General features: G+C 37.3%; 1 protein-coding gene across 1 annotated transcript; it reads right to left on the reverse strand.

The window, feature by feature from the left end:
• Nucleotides 1-17221: 17221 nt before the first annotated feature.
• LOC135076476 (uncharacterized) lies at nucleotides 17222-20609 on the reverse strand. The gene is made up of 3 exons (XM_063970941.1): nucleotides 20412-20609; nucleotides 18416-18611; nucleotides 17222-17943 (listed from the first exon to the last, which is right to left on the reverse strand). Exons 1-3 carry the CDS (start codon nucleotides 20478-20480, stop codon nucleotides 17759-17761), a joined length of 450 nt encoding a protein of 149 aa, XP_063827011.1. The 5' UTR covers nucleotides 20481-20609; the 3' UTR covers nucleotides 17222-17758.
• Between the last annotated feature and the right edge of the window lie 12 nt (nucleotides 20610-20621).

The raw sequence follows: 20621 nt of genomic DNA on the forward strand, positions 1-20621 counted from the left end.
TGAGGGCTCGGGACTAACACCAACTCACAGTCAGGATATTTGCTTTTTAAGACTGTTTAAGAACCAATGTATCCGAAACCACTAAGTATCTTCACGACCTTGATTATCAACTCAGGGTTGTTAACTTCTGCATAATTTCAAGCTTGTACCCTTTTGGAATCAACTGGCGTTAATTCTCCTTGTGCCAGCCCTGCTGTCAATGCGCCCAATGACGGAAGGCCACTTTTACCAGCCGGTTTCCTAATTAAAAAATGTAATGGCGTCTTCCTGAGTAGCGAACATCGATGTATCGATTGTCATTCGCGATTGTTTTGTTTTTTTCTGAAAACTTAATTTGTAACCTTTCTTATGACATAACTTTACATTAGTTTAGGGTTTAACGAACCTTCTTTCTTTGAATTTTCTTATTATATCAAGGGACAATAACTGCATTACAATTACTAATGTTTATTTTGCTTATCGTCCCTTATACTTCAACACCGCGATACTGCATTTTCGGAAACATTAGTTTTTCTTCTTTTCTGTAAAGTTACGAAAATGCAGTTTCGCGGTTTTGAAGTGTAAGGGACGTTATCTGATTACCTGTTATTTGATTCAATAATTATAATACATAGCTGACTAAAGGTTTATAACTTGTTTTATGATAGTAAAATGACTTTCCATGATTCCCATTAGTAAATATATGTACGAGTATTTATATAGATCACTTAAATCACGAGACTCAAACTGGAATTTTAATAGAGATGGACAGCGAGTGATTATAGACAGTTATGTAACTGTGTTTACAAGTCTATATGTGGGCCTACGAGGTCTCGTTGCGATTTATCGGCTGCCTACTACGGTGTGAGGCCTTAGCCTGCATACAAAGGAATAGTGGTTAGTGGCCAATAAACTATTACAATGCTCTTGGATTAGGTAACAACTCTAATTGTCGGCCGTTTGGTGTAGTGGTTCGAAACGGACTACTATTCCGGAGGTTTCGGGTTCGATTCCCGCACAGTACAAACATTTGTGTACATGAACATATTTGTTTGTATTGGACTGGGTGTTTTCTATGTATAATATGTATGTATTGACAAAAAAAAGTATTTAAGTGTGTTTATATCCGTTGTCTAATACCCATAGTACAAGCTTTGCTTAGTTTGGGACTAGAAGCGTAGTGTAAAATGTCCAAGGATATTTATTTATAGTAGGTTCGTTCGTTCTTTTCAGCCGAATGACGTCCACTGCTGAATAAAGGCCTCCCCATGGATTTCCACAACGAAATCTCTCTATTCCACAAGGACCAACTCTAGTAGGGCCTACTATAATTAGATAATGCATCAAAAATGTCATTTACATATCCGTTTGTCTCTGAAATGCAAACGGGTTGACATCATTAAGCATTTTACAGGGGAAATATGCTTAATTTCAGCCCTGAAAACTCGATTACTTTAGATTTAACTGTAATTGTAAAAGAAATTGCTCTGGAAGTCTAGAGTCAGTCAATTGAGTTGGTAATATACTCACTGCTGTAAAAAAATATGGGGGAATCTCGTTTTGACAGCTCATAAAATGTAAATTAATTGATGGTGTCACCTACCCATCTGAGAGACCAATTAACTCTTTTATACCATATTTCATCTCAATAAAGTTCAAAATATAGTGGTCATCACTAGCTAAAGGGTTAAAATAATATATGGGATGGGATGCGAGCTATTGACAACATTTACCACCGCAAAATAAAATAGTGGTGTACTACATTATATCATTTTTTTCAACTAACATCGATAACTTTCTCCACAAATCATAATAAATGACCGCTTGACTGTACAATACAATAATTTACATAGGGAAGTGATATTAATTTCTAGGATTTATACTATTGTTAACCATGCAATGGCACGCCAACTTGCATGCATAGCATAACATAACGAAGCTCAATCAAATCTCAGAAATATAATAACTGCACTATTTTGGTCGATGATACCATACTGTATCAATTAGTATAACGACCAAAACTAAAATCATTCAAAAGTGCACTTAATAGGACGTTTATGAGACAACAAGCTTAATCGAAGTGCATTATGCGAGCGGTTAGCTATTAAAACTTCATGCTTCTTCAGTACCAGTGGCGGGTATACTCGGTAGGGAATGCAGAATCGGTTCTGGTTTGAGGAACCGGGTTTTTCGGGTCTGGTGATCATAAGAACCGGGAGCACCGGTTTTTTCGGTTCTTTCGGTTCCAAAAAAACAACATTTTGATTATGTTTTTTTTTATTGAAATAACACTTCTTTGAATAGACTAGGAATAATCAACAAACATGATTTACAATATTTTTCTATTTTTACTAAATTCTACTCCCAAAATTATAATAAAAGTAAAATAATTAGTTTTCAATTGAGGTACAGACGACGGCACGTCAAGGTAACCACTGTGGGTTCCTGTGTAGTTGTAATAGGGGCGAGTTTGCAACAAAAATGGGTAGCCTGATGTGCTGTCGTGTGTAGGTACCACAATCAGTCTTTTTCATCCAACTTATCGATATATTTGACTATTTATATATTGACTGTCAGATGCAAAGCAAATAAAGGAGAAGTAGTGTTGCCAACTCTCACACAAAAATATCATCATCATCATCATCATTTAATTTTAAACCATAGGATAGGACGTCCACTGCTGAACATAAACCTCCTCCAATGCTTTCCATGTTGATCGATTGGTAGCGGCTTGCGTCCAGTGCTTCCCTGCTACCTTTATGATGTCGTCGGTCCACCTTGTGGGTGGACGTTCCACGCTGCGTTTTCCGGTACGCGGCCTCCATTCCAGGACCTTCCTGCCCCATCGGCCGTCAGTTCTACGTCCGGGTCGGGCTATGTCCGCTGAATCCGCTGACATAGAAATGAGGAGATCCGTAAATGAACTAAAGTCGCTACTTTAGTTCATTTACGGATCTCCTCATTTCTGATTCGATCTCATAAAGAAACACCGAGCATAGCCCTCTCCATAGCACGCTGTGCAACTTTGAGCTTCTGTATAAGGCCTATAGTGAGAGGCCACGTTTCCGAGCCATAAGTCATCACTGGTAACACACATTGGTTGTAGACTTTCGTCCTCAGGCACAGGTATTTTGGATGAAAAGATGTTGCGTAGTTTGCCGAACGCTGCCTAGCCGAGTTGGATTCGACGATTGACTCCCTTTTCGAAATTGGACCTACCTAGCTGGATCGTCAACAATCTCGAGGATTGAGCTCCCAACCGAAACTGGGTAGGGCGCAACATGGACATTGGACATAAGCTTTGTTTTGTCCATATTCATCCTCAGGCCTACCTGTTAGGAAACTCGATTAAGGTCTTTGAGCATTGTGCCAAGATCTTACAACGATTCTGCCATGACCACAATCAGTATCGTGGGCAAACCGAAGGTGAGTGATGTACCCGCCATTAATGTTTATGCCGAATCCTTTCCATTCAAGGAGTTTGAAAGCGTCTTCCAATGCAGTGGTGAACAGTTTAGGAGATATAACATCTCCCTGCCTAACGCCTCACTGCAGAGGAATCGTCCTCGTGCTCTGCTCCTGACTCGGACCGACATGGTGGCGTTTTTGTACAAGCACTTCAGCACCTCGATATACCGATAGTCAATACGGCACCGCTGAAGAGACTGTAAGCACTGCCCAAGACCCGAACGAATCGAAGACCTTCTCATAGTCTACGAACGCCAAGCATAGTGGCAAGTTATACTCGTCAATCTTCTGTATAACCTGTCGCAGCGAAAGCGCAAACAAAAATATGCCAGTGATTTAAAAAAATTGTAAGAAAAATGCTTAAAATATTTACATATCTCATTAAAAAAAAAAAAAACCAATAAGTAGGTAATCTTTATTAGTAGCTAATCTGATATCTTTAGGTTCTCTATACGTTCGCAATGTTCTTGTTACGACTCATGCCTAATACCTATAACAGATTTTTAGATAAATATGCAAAACCCGAAAGTACCGAAAGAACCGGGTTTTGAATTTTTAAAACCCGGTTCTTAAGCTGTCGAAAAAACCCGGGTTTTCCCGGTTCTTTCGGTTCCGGGATTACCCGGGTACAAACCCTAATACTCGGGTTTTTGAAGAAGGCTAATTCAATTCAAATTCAAACTATTAGTATGTAGACCATTTAATAGTTTGTCCTACCACCACTTCGGAACAACATATCGGCTGGTGCTGACAAGAAGTGGCGGAAGAAACTCTGTCACCTTGTCAGTAGGTTTAAACTCCTGATTTTAGCCGTATGCCTGGTAGTTTAACTGTTAACTACGTAGCATTTCACACCCCTAATATTAAGAAGTGATCTTTCAATAAAGAAAAGTCCAGTAAACCATAATTATGAAGACTGAATTTGATGATGCTTTATTATCCAACTAGCTTTCCGCCCGCGGCTTCGCCCGCGTCGAATTTTGTCTGTCACAGAAAAGCTTTATCGCGCGCGTCCCTGTTTCTCGGGATAAAAACTATCCTATGTCCTTTCCCGGGACTCAAGCTATCTCTATGCCAAATTTCATCAAAATCGGTTCTGTGGTTTAGGCGTAAAAGAGAGACAGACAGACAGAGTTACTTTCGCATTTATAATATTAGTATCTATAGATGTTAACTGTACTAGCTAATGTAGAGCTTAGATTAATCTATTATTTAAGTATTATTTAAGTAACTAATATACCTACTTATTTTTAAGTCTTTGTACTAAACACTTTGAATGCCTAAGCAGTAACTGATTCCTGGATAAGAACTGGTTCTAAACTGATCAGTTTCCTCGAAATTATGTCTTATGGCTTTCCAAAAAAAGACGAACGCTAAGATAAATCTCACAGGATTCAACGACCGCGCGACTACGCCGCGTATGCGCACGCAGTGCCCTTTGCTAGTGATGGGACACAACTTATCAATAGAATAGCACCGATATCGAAAACATCAAGTTACTTGATCATTCATTGTATTTCAATAATGATTATACTTTATCTGTGTTAAAAAAGTTAAGTATTAATTTTTGTTCGATTCATATTTTATAATTAATATGAAATAACTTTATAATGTTAAATTCCGAATAATTTTTAAGTAACGTATTGTCAATTAAACTTATAGTCAGCATGAAATGATTTTATTCTTTGCAATTTATCTTTGTCAAATCTGTGTTGATAACGTGGACAAGTTTTTAAAGTTGAACGAATCCATATTTACCCAATGCAACGGGGTAAAACAACTTAACGAAGTTGTTTTACTATTTTAAAGATTTATCGATAAATAATATTATTGGTTGTAGCAAAACTTCCAAGGATCCAAGAGATTGAAACTGGTGTATGGAGATAATTCTAGCTTCACATAATTTACGAGCGCGTTAAAACGGTAATAAAACCCTTTCGGCAAATAGAACGCGTGAAGGGCATTTCTACTGTACGGTGTATTTTTTCTCAATTCGGTGCTAAAATTTATATTTAGTTTTTTAAGTAGTTTCAATACAAAAAAATAAATGTTACTCCATTCTGAATGTAAAAATAGCATTGTCACTAAATATTGTGAAGTGGTTTATGAGAAATGTTAAGCATCGAATTGAGAGAGCACCGAATTGAGAAAATGAATCACGGAATTGAGAACTGAATCTCCAAATATAAAAATCGCTCCGCAAACTTAGAATTGATGACATTATGAAGAAATACCTAATGTATTTCAATAATTAATATAATAAATACTTAAAACGTTTTGATATCTGATTGCTGGTCTATTGGTTAGATGGTTCATTTTAGGTTTATGTGTCTGAAATACCAATGGAATAAAACAAAAATCCTAATCAATATGTTTAATTTTTTAATAAGGAACTATAATAAATTCTTAATTTTTATATATAAGGTGTTATTTTTTGTACTGATCATACTTTACCAACGCATCTAATAAAATCATACAAATACAACCCAAGTGTTTTTAAAAAAAAATTCAGGCTAGTTTTCGAGTAAAACGACAAAGAATGTTTCGAAAAAAATAAAAAATAAATCATCCTTTGAGCGCGGTGAGTATTCGTTTGTACGCACTATCGTAGTAGCCGGCCGAGGGCAACGACCACTGCCACGTGCCGCGCCGCGTGAGTCGGCCATATTGATATCGCTCGCTGCCAGTCGCTCCGCGCCCACAGCCCGCGCCGAGCCGCCGATCGGCATGCGGGAGCGCAACAACATAAATAATCGTCCCAGTCCGTCCAATGCGCCCAAACGTATTGCAGTGTATGTGTGATTTATTACAATGCCGCGCTTGATCAATAACAAAACGCAGGTGAAATTATGTTTCGGGCACACTAACTGGCCGACGAGAAACATTGACGAGTCGAAAACCTTCATACCTTGCTTGTTTGGAGCCGCGCAGCGCTTCAGGGAGCGCAGCCGTATCCTGACTTGACGAGATTCCGTGCGCTTCGAGGACGAAGTTCTGGATTTCAATTTCAATCACCGGCACAGTGCTGGCGGTACCCAGATGCGAGCGCCGCAGACGGCGGCTTTTGCGTAAAAATACGGAATGCCTTATCAAGGAGTTGTTGCCAGAGGGCCACGACCGCGACCTAGTTCTATCGATGGTTATTGCGGAAGTCTACCTAGGTACATACCTACAGTGTGATTTGGACAGATGAGTGCTTGTTTACGCGAAAGGGACTTTTTCCGTAAAAAAGTTAGTGCGCGAATTGTGAATACAACATCCGACGTGGTGTCTAGTGAACAGCAAGCAAGTGTGCAGCCCGAAAGCATTACCTCAATTCGATCGTGGCTAGATTAGACAGTGCAAGACAGTGTTTACGTGAACATTCAACAAAGGCTTGACGTTCAAAATGTATTGTGATTAGTGTAATAATAACCTAGGAACTTTAAATAACAACATTCAAAATAGGTAAATGTGTGAATAAGTAAAATCAATGAATCTAAAGTGTGATGGCAAATCATAATTTAGGAATTAAAACCAGGAAAATTGATCAGTGAGTTTTATTTACAACACCTATTCATATTCAATATTAGGGTGCATTTCCACTGAAGCGAAGCGAAGTAGTAATAGGTATGTACCTATCAATTTTTTATTACGTCTCTAAATAAATTGCGTAGGCATTACGAAACCGTAGATATTGAATTCCAATTTCTATCCTTTTTTAAATTTCTAGTTTAACGCGGATGATTCGCCTCGGTTCGTTGGAAAAGTCCCCCGCTATTACACTAATGAAAATACACTTATTTACCTACTTATGTAGCTAGATTTTGTTTCTCCCAGCGCGTAGTACCTATTAACATGACGTAACATCGTACATACTCACGAGTGATAATTTTTGGTAACGTAGGTTTAGTGTAATCTAACCTTTATGTGTGTGAACGTTGAATGAATGCGCGCGGCCATTGTTCGTACTCGTATGAATGAAATGAGTAAAGAAAGAGAGAGAGGCAGTGAGTGAAGACAGGATGGTTGTAAAAATAATATCTTTTTTTTGTTAGGAAAAGTAAAAACAAAAACTAGCCTGAATTTTTTTTTAAAAACACTTGGGTTGTATTTGTATGATTTTATTAGATGCGTTGGTAAAGTATGATCAGTACAAAAAATAACACCTTATATTATTTTAATTTTATTTAAATAAAACAAATAAATACATAACACAGGGTCTCTTTGTTTATTTATTCTTAACCTTAAACATAAAACAAATATTGCAAAACCCAAGAGCTAGATTGACCTGACACTATACCGAACATATTATATCGGACGTCAGTTTGTACACGATTAAAATGGCACTCAAATAGCTGAAATACAACAAGGCACCAGGTGTTACAGCATTATAGCTGAGCTTCGCCGGTACTAAAGGCTCTACAGAAGCAGTTCAATTCCGTCATTCTCGAAGAAAAACCGCCTCCGGCATGGCACAGAAGTGTGGTGTTAGCATTATAGACTCATCTCACTTATGAGGCGTGTTTACAAGCTGTTTTCGAGAGTCCTTACGAATCATCTCACTCGCAGACTCGACGACTTCCAGTCTTCCGAACAAGCTTGTTTCCGAAACGGCTTTAGTATTATGGTACACACACAGGTACGCTACGGCAGATTATACAGAAGACCAAGGAGTCGCGATATCGGGGATGATATCGGAGTCATGGCCTCCGTAGAGCCTTTCAACAAGTGGGTCTCAAAATGAACATGGACAAGACAAAAATCATGTCAAACGTCCGTGTTGCACCCACTCCTCTAAAGGTTGGAGACTACACTCGAAGTTGTTGACAATTGTGTATACCTGGGACAAGAGTCCAGATAGTTAGGTCCATCTTTGAGAAAGAGGTCTATCACAGAATTCAACTCAGCTAAGCATCGATCGGGAAGCTTCGCTATTACGTCTGAAATACCGCAGCGTCTTAAGACAAAAGTCTTCTACCAGTGTGTGTTGCCAGTGATGGTGTATGGATGTGAAATTTGGTCGCTTACTATTAGCCTAATAAGAATCAGAAATGTGAATATCGGCAAGAGAACCAAAGTGACCGGCATAACCCGTAAAATTGCATAAATCAAGTAGCAGTGGGCGGGGCACTTAGCTCGTACAGATAATGTCTGTTGGGACTGAAAAGTTGTCGAGTGGAAACCACGGACCAGTGAGCAGGCCTCCACTAGGTAGACTGACGATCTGGTGAAGGTCGAGGGAAGAACCTGGAAGAATTATTTTAATAAGATAGCAATAGCAGTGTATTTTTTTTAATGAAACCTCAAAAAATTAGTTTTATTGTCTTCTGTCCAATGACTGGTACGGTCCAATGATTGGTAGTTCACCCTATTATTATGCTCTATTGGTTTCATTATTATTTTAAGTGACACAAACAATTTATAGCACAATAAAAGTATCTATTTTCATTTAATATCAATTCGGTGTACGTGTTTTCTCAATTCGATGCCCCATATTCCGCGGAATTGAGATCCACGGAATTGAGGAAAAATCACATTTCATCAAATTACTCGAAAATATTATAAATTACAACGATTTCTACCAAACGTAATGGCAGATATCAGTTAAATACTTAATTAATTCAGCAGTAATCTCATTAAATACTTCATGAACATTATTAACATCGCACACCGGTTTGAGAAATGACCAGTGACCAAAAATTCTGAGTGATTTCAAACCTCTGAAAAATGCTCCTCAAAGCGACTGATCCCTCTTTTATACTGCTCGACCACTCGAGTGTAACTGTTAGTTTATGGGAATCAGGCGTGGGTGTTCGTATTGTGCGTTGTTAGTGATATAGGAGCACAAAAGTAAAAATCACGGAATTGAGGCACACACGTCGGACAAAATTTTAATGTGTTACTGTATTAAAACCCAAGGACTTGCAATAAAGAAACTCATTTATATAGCTTTATTAACTATCCCTTGTTCTGTGAATGTGGGTTTCATAATGGGGAAGTTATTATTTCAAAAGTTATGAAGCAAAAACGAGTAAATTCTGGAAACCGGACACTCCATTTTAGGCCAAATTTCGCCCGTTTTTGAACTTTCGGATTTTTTTAAGGCGAGATGTAAAACCTGGCGGTCTTCTAAATATGCTCTCCATCAAGTCAAGAGTCCTATAAATACGTGTGATTTTTTTCAAGTCCGTACTTCAATTTTAAAGGTACTTTTTTCGCCCCAGTAGGTCGATCGGTCGTCCCCGTAGAAATGCCCTGAACTATGGCAATTTATATTATAGGGTAATATTATACGTGAATGAAGGAGCATCATAACAGAAAACTGTTAATACTTATTACGAATTTGGATGATGATATCTTATCTGCAGATGTTTTTAAGGAAGAAAATTCATTAATAAAAATATGTTTTTCTTCCTCAATAATTACAGCTACTTTTTAAACTCAAAAAGAAGGATTGAATTCACACGAATTAAGTTTAATGTCTGTATATAGCTAAACGAATCAAGCGCATAATATCACAATTACAGAGCTATTTATAGCATTCGAAATCAATCCTACATACGAAACGGTATCATACAAATCTCCTTTTATTAGAATCTATGAACGTTCATTCTAATTAACTAGGAGATGTATGGGACACACGGTAGAAAGTAGTATCGATAATAAAGTAAATATAGTGATGTGGTACGAAGCCACGATCAATTTGGTAGATAAAAACCAGCTTCCCAGTCATGTTGGTTCGTTTTTGTTTCTGTACGACCAAAGACTTCTATGTATACTACTGGACAAGCTATTCGGGGTCAAAATTGTCACAATGTATATTTTTTTTTACGTTAATGAAAAGAAACAGCGAATCAAATAAAATCATGGTTTACACATAGACAATTTCAAAACATTATAGTTTTGCCTACAAAATATTGATGCTGAACACAACCAGTCACAAAATACTTCATTTAATTAAAAAATTACAAAGGTAAACTTTATGGGAGACATGAAATCATTGACAAGCAAACTTAATAGGTAGGAACATATTATGTAACTGCACTTCCTACTTCATTTCATTGGTAACTAATAAATAAACGTAGATACCATGCAGTAAGTATTAGTTTGTCGAGTAAAACTTCTGCGGGCACATCTGCTCATCTCGGTCGCTATCAAGCAAATCGAAATGAGACTTTGATGTCTTAAAATTGGCGAGCAATATCTCTAGCACACCCTGTCTAGTATTTGCATAGATTTTACTCTTTGTATACGACAATGGTGATGGTTGAATTGAGATTTGAACTTAGGTCCTGCACGAGTCAATAGAGTCAATAAACTTAAGAAATTAATTCTATTTTTAACTCCAAAAAAAAACACGGTGACTGGTACATAGCTCTAAAAAACTCAAAAAGACTCTTTTTTGTACTAACATTCAGAACTAACTAGAAATAACCAGATCAGAGACCAAAAATAGCTTTTGAAACACGAGTAGACCATGCAGTTTTTACTACCTTCACTGCAAAAACTTAAGACCTATTTTTTATTTAGTACTTTTAATGATAAAGATAAGTTAGTGCACGTAGATACTCTTTATCTACACTAATATTATAAAGAGGAAAACTTTGTTTGTTTGTTTGTTTGTTTGTTTGTTTGTTTGTTTGTTTGTTTAGTTGTAATGGATAGGCTCAAAAACTACTGGACCGATTTTAAAAATTCTTTCACCATTCGAAAGCTACATAACTCACGAGTAACATAGGCTAAATTTTATTTTGGAAAACAATAGGGTCCCGTAAAATATTTGGGATGTTCATAAGACGTGGAAAAGCGCCATCTATCGTCATTGCTTAAAATCTTCTTGCGCCTGACAAACATTTTTGAGGTACGTAAATATTCATGAAGGCAAAGCTGTCAAACGCCATCTATCGACATCATTAGTAAATTAGTAACTAAATATTACGTCATGTACTATGAATAGCGCTGTTCGTAAATAATATTGAAAATTTAATAAATAAAGATATTTTATGTAATTGAACCATTCACTGTATGAACCTATTTGAATCATTCACTGTGTTTAAACGAGCAAGTCAAAGTGTTAATTAGTGACTTTTTACAAACTTCCTTGCAAATTCTTACTATGTGCCGCCAACTACCGAGATGAATATTAGGGTACGGTTCAGCGGCGGACGAATGGGATGGGCGCGTGGGCGATTGTAGTTAAATAGGATAAGAATTACTTCGTTTTTATTTTCTGTATGTAATTTGTTAATTTTTTGGTAGGGTCTTTATTTTAATTACTTAGGTTGGTAGGTACTTACTTATTTGATTTTAATGATAATTACTATAGGTACGTATAATTTTAGTAGAAAGAAAGGTAATTGAATGACTAAGTGACTCACTCACTCATCACGAAGTCTCAGAAACTACAAGTCTCAAAAGAATTCTCATAGGGGTTAATGGTCTATTCCACCTGGCTTTGACCACCAAGATGATCAAAGTGGACTCCAGTTAAATTATTTTTTTAGTGTTCTTTGATCACCTATAAATAAATCATACCTCTGAATTGTCACATACATGTCCAATTTGTTTATTGCGGTTTTTAGAAAATATCAAAAATGTTACAATGTCGTATCCGTGGGTGATCAAAGGCACAGAATAAATTCAAAGGTCACTAAATTGTCGCTGTAAGTCCACTTTGATCACCTGGCTGATCAAAGCCAGGTGATCAAAGTGGAATACACCTCCTTTTAGAACGTAGGTAGTCACTAAGACGAAATTTTGCAAAATTCAACCCTTATGGGAGTTAAAAAGGGGGTTAGAAGTCTGTATTGCAGTCCTCGGTTTTTAAAGTAAGAGACTTGAAAGTTAAAATGTATGCTCATATTATGATCTCTAGATATTGTGGAGGTGTACATATACTGTTCGGTACACTGTGGTACTGTGTACACATCGGTTTGCCGACGATATTATGGTCATGGCAGAATCGTTGGAAGATCTTGGAACAATGCTCGAAGACCTTAATCGATTTTCCCAACAGGTAGGCCTGAGGATGTACATGGACAAAACGAAGCTTATGTCGAATGTCCATGTTGCGCCCTACCCAGTTTCAGTTGGGAGCTCAATTCTCGAGATTGTCGACAAGTAGGTATGTCTACCTCGGACAAACGATCCAGCTAGGTAGGTCCAATTTCGAGAAGGAGGTCAATCGTCGAATCCAACTCGGCTGGGCAGCGTTCGGGAAACTACGCAACATATTTTTGTCCAAAATACCTCAATGCCTGAAGACTAGAGTGTATAACCAATGTGTGTTACCAGTGATAACTTATGGCTCGGAAACGTGGCCTCTCACTATAGGCCTTATACAGAAGCTCAGTGGCACAGCGTGCTATGGAGAGGGCTATGCTTGGTGTTTCTTTGCGAGATCGAATCAGAAATGAGGAGATCCGTAAACGAACCAAAGTCGCTGACATAGCCCAACGGATTAGCAAGCTGAAGTGGCAATGGGCAGGGCACATAGTACGCAGAACTGATGGCCGATGGGGCAGAATGGTTCTGGAATGGAGGCCGCGTATCGGAAAACGTAGCGTGGGACTTCCACCTACAAGGTGGACCGACGACATCGTAAAGGTAGCAGGGAAGCGCTGGACGCAGGCCGCTTCCAATCGATCAACATGGAAAGCATTGGGGGAGGCCTATGTTCAGCAGTGGACGTCCTATGGCTGAAATGGTGGTGGTGGTGGTGGTACATAATATACTGAAAATGTATCATTAGAAATCAACCACGGGGGCTAAGGAGATAAAAGGAGGGTTGGAAGTTTATATTATGAAAGTCCTATGTGTTTAAAGTAAGAGAGTTGAAATTTAAAATGTATGCGCTATAGATGCTAAGAGCGGATTTTACGAAACTCCACCCCTAATGGAGTAAAACGAGGTCCACGCGTACGAAGTCGCGGGCGCTAGTTGCTCTATAAAGTGAGAATAATATGGTCATAAAGATATCCCATGCCGTTTTCTTATGAAACGCTAACCATGAAATAGGTTTTGGAATTGTTTTTCTGCTGTTTTCATAAAATCAATAGTTATTTGCAACGATAAAGAATTGGTGCAATATATATTTTTTTTCGTAATACTCTACATTGTATGGAAATTAATTTTCTTAGCGATTAGAGTCGCTTCTCAAACTAAATTTTAAATAAATAACTTGAAAGAAAAAAAATACATAATTAGTAATTTAGGCTAAGTGCAGTCTGAAAAAATAATACCTACACAAAAAACTTCTCAAGTTCTAAAACTTCATGAGTATTTTTCCCTGAAAAACTAATTTAACATTTGTCTGGTGTTGGTAGAGCGTAAGTTTGCTTAGAGACTCGACTCAACGTATTGCCCACTATAAAAATGAAAAGTAAAGTCTAGGAAGTATTTGTCATTATGTGTCCTAATTAATGTGTGTATACGAGCATGATCTGAATTAATAATTGACCAACTGTGTTTAATAATATGTGCACTTTGTTTTTGGAAAGACTAAGGATAATGAGTTATGACAGCCTGTAAAAACGGGTAAAATTTCTTCTACAACCGATATAACGCCACAAAAAAACCATATCGCGTTGCTCATGCAGTAGAAATGAAATCGTTATCGAAACAATTATATCATTTTCATCGATTCCAACCCAGCGGTTTCAATGCGTTACCGGATAGCTCTTAAAAACCGGGATGGTCCTGTTCTACCGGCTGCTCAAGCCTAAATAGAATTGCATTACGTAGGACAATGTAACCCGAGCCGTCATGCACAGTGCAAGTTGCAAGGCGAGCGAGTCTGTGTAGGTCTGTTTCCACTAGAGAAGTAGAGATATGCTAAAGCCTGGTCCGTGAGCACGTAGAATTTTGTCCAATGACCCCAAGCTACCCATCCTTATGTTGGAAAGTTAGAAACTTTTTGGTTAAACGCAAGCATATTTGAATATTTGAATTTGGCACTCCGCTGTCAATGTAAGGTTTCCAGACTTCTGGATCAATCACTCGATCTCATGTAGTCTCTGTGTGCTGTATGTTCTAAAATAAATCCGTGGTAATCTTCGTGGTCTTTTCCTTCTTACGCTCCAAACTCCAACACCTTATCGCTCGCGCGTAATTATATTGCTGTCGTGACTGTGCGACGCGCGCCCGCAGTGAGTGTGCGAGCTTCTACGTGCTCACGGACCAGGCTTTAGGAAGATGAGTGGAGCCAGGATATGGAGCAAAACTGTGAAACGGTGTAGGAGTTTCCACCAAAATGTGACCTTTTATACCCTTTGCACCACCGGCCTGCACCACTGGTGGTGCAAAGGGTATTTTTAAATCCCTCTTGCACCACCAACAAATAGTGCTGTGCTACCATCGACTGTAAAACAAGTAGTAGACTGTATGTTATAAATTAATCAAAACCTACCTAAAAGTTTTAATTTATTTATTGCAGTGCAGTAAACGCATTGAAACTTCGAGGGGAATTCTTGGCGGGAAATTGAAGCGTCATGTTCAGCAGTTTGTTTTTTTTATATTTGTGTTTAGCCTAATAAATGATGTGTGAGGCGTGGCTGTATGCATGGAACAGCGTTTAGGAGTTGTTTACTTTTCATCATCACCTCATCAACATGAATCGATGACTACAAGACACAAATACTTGAATGACTTAAGAATAAAATAATATGAAAAACTTAACACGTGCCTATAAACATTTCACTTCAGACCCACGATACCCCGGGCCTACATACAACGAATAATTAGTACCAGGGCAACATAACCATAAAGGAGCTATTTTATGATACATGTTTATTTCTCGGGTCTACCAAGAAGAATTTGATATAGCTCCTTTATGATTATGTTGCCCTGGTACTTTAATAAATAATTTTTAGTAACTCTTTTAAAAATATTAGCCTTCGTTACTCAGAAAATTATTTGGATTTTAATAGTGAAATATATGTTGTCAAATCTGTCCAGTAGTTTCGGAGCCTATTCAGTACAAACAAACAATCAAATATTTCCTCTTTATAATATTAATATTATATAAATTATAATTATAGATAATCGTTTTACAGTTAATGGTAGCGCGGCACTATTGGTGGTGTAAAGGGGATAAAAAAATACTCTTTGCACCACCAGTGGTGCAGACCGGTGGTGCAAAGGGTACAAAAGGAAAATGTGATAGGAAGATGAGGGGTTCAAAGATGTGAAACGGTGCGCAGTTGAGGCATTAAACTGACTGTCAGTTCAATTGCCTCTATCCATAGCACGTCATATCCCTCGCCCACGTCTTTTATACACATTCCTAGTACACATACTGCAGTCACGTCATCATCATCATCTTCATCATTTCAGTCACAGGTCTTCCACTGCTGAACTTAGGCCTCCCCCACCCAATGATTTCCTGATTGCTAGGTTGGTATGGTAGTGGCCAGCATTTAGCACCTTCCTGATACCTTTATGAGGGCTTATGGATGGAAGTCCCACGCTGCGCTTTCCTCGAATTGAGAACCATCTCCTTTTTGAAGTCGGAAGAAAAAAAGTTAAAAACTCACTCCGCTAAGCCCTTTCCACCAGAGCTGTGCTGACCGAAGCGAGGTAAATGAAGCGATTCTTTTGATTCTTTACAAACACATCTCTCGCCTCGCACATCGTTTAGTAGAAACGCACCCTAATAATGCTTACATACAAGATTCTCATTTACCCCGACAAAAATACTGGCCAGTGTTGTTACGGTACTTTGCGTGTAGAGCGCCAACTTACATCAGTAAAAGGCGAACGAACGATTAATGTAGAGACAGTTATTTTATTCTTATATTTTTAGAATAAAATTAAATGAGTTATTGATTTGTAATTGAAGAAGTATTTTTTTTATATATTTTGACTAGAATTTTACTTGTAATGTTATGTTTCATAATGTAAGGAATAACGAAGTAATATTGAATGAAATAAAAAACGATATTTCAAGAAAAAATGTGTAAAATTATCCAAGTAAAATAAACATCTACACGCAAGAAATCTGCGATTGGTTCTAATCTAAGCATTGACAATAAACCAATCACGGGCTTTCATGACTCAATTCCATCTCAAGTTTAGATTTGAAACGCTTTAGAGCAAAACTATCGAAATTGTGTACTTTTAGAAAGTAAACAAACTCGTAGGATTATGCGATAGTTGACTATCAATTTTGAATTAAAACAAACTAACGTAAGGTGTAAATGTAATTTGATCTACTATGTGATCATACAACGTTGCTTTATAGTTTTCTACCATTACAAAGTAATCAGTCAATTAAATGCCGACTAAGTAGAGTGCTCATTCTATCAGAGAATCAACAGTTAGTGCTTTTCCCAATCTGAGAGAAAACTTAAGTAGGGTATTGTTAGGTTTTCAGAAAAAACAACCTAACTGTTGTTTCATTTATAATTCAAGATCGTGAGTGTTGCTAATTAAATCCACCGATTACCTGTTTTCACTATCGAAGTCGTTCAAGTTAAAATCGCAAGTAAATATTACAGCACCGTATTTTCAAACGCAATTACTATTTTACCTTTGTGTTTCCAATTAAGGTTTAAACGCATAATATACAGAAATATTGCGATTTCATATTGAAAAGTTCGGCAAACTGACAATAACAATTATTTACAATCACTAAAATTGCAAGTCGTACGTCTTTGTTCGCTTGAAATTGATTCAACAGTTATTCAGTAAGGAAGACCAGCTTATGAATTGTACGTGTATTTTACTTTATTATTATGTATAATTTCTCCAATATAATAGTTAACCAGCCTGTCTACAAAAAACTTTGGTAATTTCAAAATTTTTATTTTACAAATAATATTTCGTCATAAAATTACTGGCTTACGACTAAGTTTCCTACATTTACAATACTTTAAAAAAGTCTGCCATTTTGTACCTACTTCAATCACACTTTCCCAAAAATATAAAAAAATACTACTACACTTATGCACAATTTCAGACTGAAAAAGATTTTAATTTTATTTGTAGCCCAATGTTTATTTTGAAAAGTTACGTAATAGCAGCACACGACAGGAGTTTCAACGGCAGTAGTTGTATTTTGAGAAGCTATTAGCTGACAAGGCAGGAATTCTGATGGCAGGATTATACATGTACTTGTCACTTATTTTTAATTTTATTTCTTAGTGGTACTGGCAGCAGTCGAGTTTCCTGCAGGTGCGGCAGTAGTGGCCGGCGCGGCAGTAGTGGGGCCGGCTGCCGCGGCAGGAATGGTAGATAACGCGAGCCAGGGTACTGGGTATTTTGAAAAGTTACTCAATAGCTGACATGACAGGAGTTTTGACGGCAGGAGTTTTGTCACTTATTTTGAACTTTATTTCTTTTTAGTGGTAGTGGCAGCAGTCGAGTTTCCTGCAGGAGCGGCAGTAGTGGCCGGCGCAGCAGTAGTGGGGCCTGCTGCCGCGGCAGGAGTTGTGGGAGACGCGAGCCAGGGTACTAGATCCATGAGTACTCCGCCGATGCTGCTGAATACTGTCAGGTTTAGACCGCTAGATGGTGCTGTAAAGAGCAGAAATTCGATGATCAATTATACTAATCACTCACTTTTTAACTCATATTTAGTACGCAGGTCGAAAATACTTTAGTTCCAGCTACCGTTTGCGGTCATGTCGTCTCGTTCTATTGCAAAGAATTATCACTTGATGAGAGCGAGAGGAAAACGGAAATGGTTAGCTGGAACTGTGGCCCACTGTATACAGAAAACTTTATATTCGTACCTCTATTTTGAAAAAGTATTCATTCAAGGCTCTACCATCAGTCTTGCCAGCGACTCTCCTACAGGCTACAGTGAGGAGGGTAATCCTGCCTTTTGCCTCTGGTAAGTTAGAAAGGGTCATGGTCTCCTATACTGGAGACTATTAACCTAATGATGATTTAATTTATCTTATCTTTGCCTTTGTTTTTGAGTGGCCTATGTTCAGCAGTAAATATCCTGTGGCTGAAAGGAAGATGAAAGATTTTTATAACTTACGTATCATAATCTTGACAGGCTGCGATGACTCCGGTTTGGCCGTCGTGGCAGCCTCTGAAGACGACTTCTTGGGACCACTACTACACATGGAGCAAACGCCGAATATGTCGTAGGAGTCGTAGTCATCGTCGTCGCTAGAGTCGTCATCATCATCATCGCAGAACAGACTGCAAAATATTGCTGATCCGAATGTTGGCTGGAATCAACAATCGTTTGTGTTTGACCTCTAATTAAGTACATAATGTGTAACATATTATTATGTAAATTATATTCATTAGTCAATAATACTCTCATTGTATGTACTAACGTAATGAAAGAAGCTTAGGTATTCCATAAAGAATTACTAATTATTTCCATGTTAAAAAATGTATGTGCTCGTATATACTTAAGTATGAAATTACTTTAGAGATCTTTTTCCTACATAAATGTAGGTAAAAAAGATTTCAAAATACTTATAAGTAATCTACTTAGATATGGGAAAACTTTTAAACGAATTTGGGATATCTAATATAACTTTAGTTCAGCGACCCATATTTTGAGACTCGATTGCATCGATGAAGTTTAGGTATACTTTTTTTTTTTAAAAACCTTGTCGGGTTCAAAATAAACAATGGGATTTCTCATCTTCTAAACAGTTAGAGTCAAATAGTTCGTGACACCCAAAGTGGCCAAAAAGTATCATCTTTTTAAAACAACCTTATTCTAAAGGTAACAAGGATGTATTACGAACTTATTGGTTACTAACTTACTATGGATGTCATGAACTATTTGACGCTGAGTGTACCTACATGTAGAGTAAGTAAAGCAACTGATGTCATTCCTTACAATTTTCCGACACACATAATAAGGATGTCAAATTATTTATTGTTACTCGGAAAATGTATCGAATTATATTACTTTCAAACGCTGTCTTCATACATTAATGTAGCAGAAACATAACAAATTAACATACAGAATTTGAGTTTCTTTTTTATTTTAACCAACACGTATGCTGAGAAATATTTTTATGAAACTTTTCCTCTGTATGCTCTAGAAAATGGTTCTAAACTTTGCTCTGGAAAGTAGGTTAATAAGCTCCTGGACACCGAGCAACGTGGATTTTTCCCGTTTGAGTTAAAAAACTAAAATATGGCAAGAGAAAACTGCATTTAATGCAGATGCACATTTTTTAGTCTTTTTTAGAAAGGCTTAATATTATGACTTCGTTTCTGCTTGTGTTATGTTTCATAAGAATCCCTCTAGATAGGAAAGTTTTTTGGACTGTGGATGTGGACTTTATAGTAAAGCAACTCTCAAACATCAGATCAGATCTAGATTCAAGTATTTAAAGACGACAGCCAAGCTAAACACTGACATCTTAAATGCAGTTCTTATAATGGGCGATTTTGCAATAGCCTTGTGTGATGTCGTCTGTAATGATTAATCTTAACATTGAGTTTGAATCGATTTGAAAATAAAGGGTTTTAGCAATAATATAAAGCCGTGCAAAATAACTAGTTAAAGAGTTAGATTGATACTAAGTACATGGGTCAGCAGACCTTCGTGAATTATAGGTATCGTAACATTTTCCGCCGTCTTTAACTGACAACTTAATTCTTGTCAAACACAAACAATGTATGAATTTATACATTCATGTTTTTTGTTTGCAGCAATGACAATTGCATACATAATTCAAATATTATCATGCAAGCCGCTATTACCGTGTGCTTCTTTTAACTTGAGTATTACATTATTTATGTTTTCCCTTCCGACAAGTTTTAAAATTAAGTTTGGACGGTAAAATTAAAGGAAATCCTGCTAACGATGCTTCATACTTAGGTGTAATTTTAATTACAATTCAGTATTACTATCAATACATTTATATCACGAATCTCAAAAGCTTTTTCCTGATTATTACTGTTTCATTATTGTATTATGACACCAATTACTTAGTTCCACATTAAGCCAAATGATTAACTAAATTATTCTAATCTCGAATAATTAATTTTTCTCTTACCTGACTCAAAGTCAACCTGTAATTCACAAGTAACACCAACAAGAGCACGTATGTCCGCGCGTTAGCCATTGTCGAATGTGTCGTGAAAAACTGCAGATCACCTCTTTTCTTACACTTATAACATATGAGTGTCGCAAGATACCTGAATTACTGAGCCTAGCCATAGAATAAACATGTGGTAGAGAGGCCCTTTACCAAATTAATTGTTAA

This window comes from Ostrinia nubilalis, chromosome 12 (genome assembly GCF_963855985.1).
Source record: "Ostrinia nubilalis chromosome 12, ilOstNubi1.1, whole genome shotgun sequence".
Classification (NCBI taxonomy): Eukaryota; Metazoa; Arthropoda; class Insecta; order Lepidoptera; family Crambidae; genus Ostrinia; species Ostrinia nubilalis.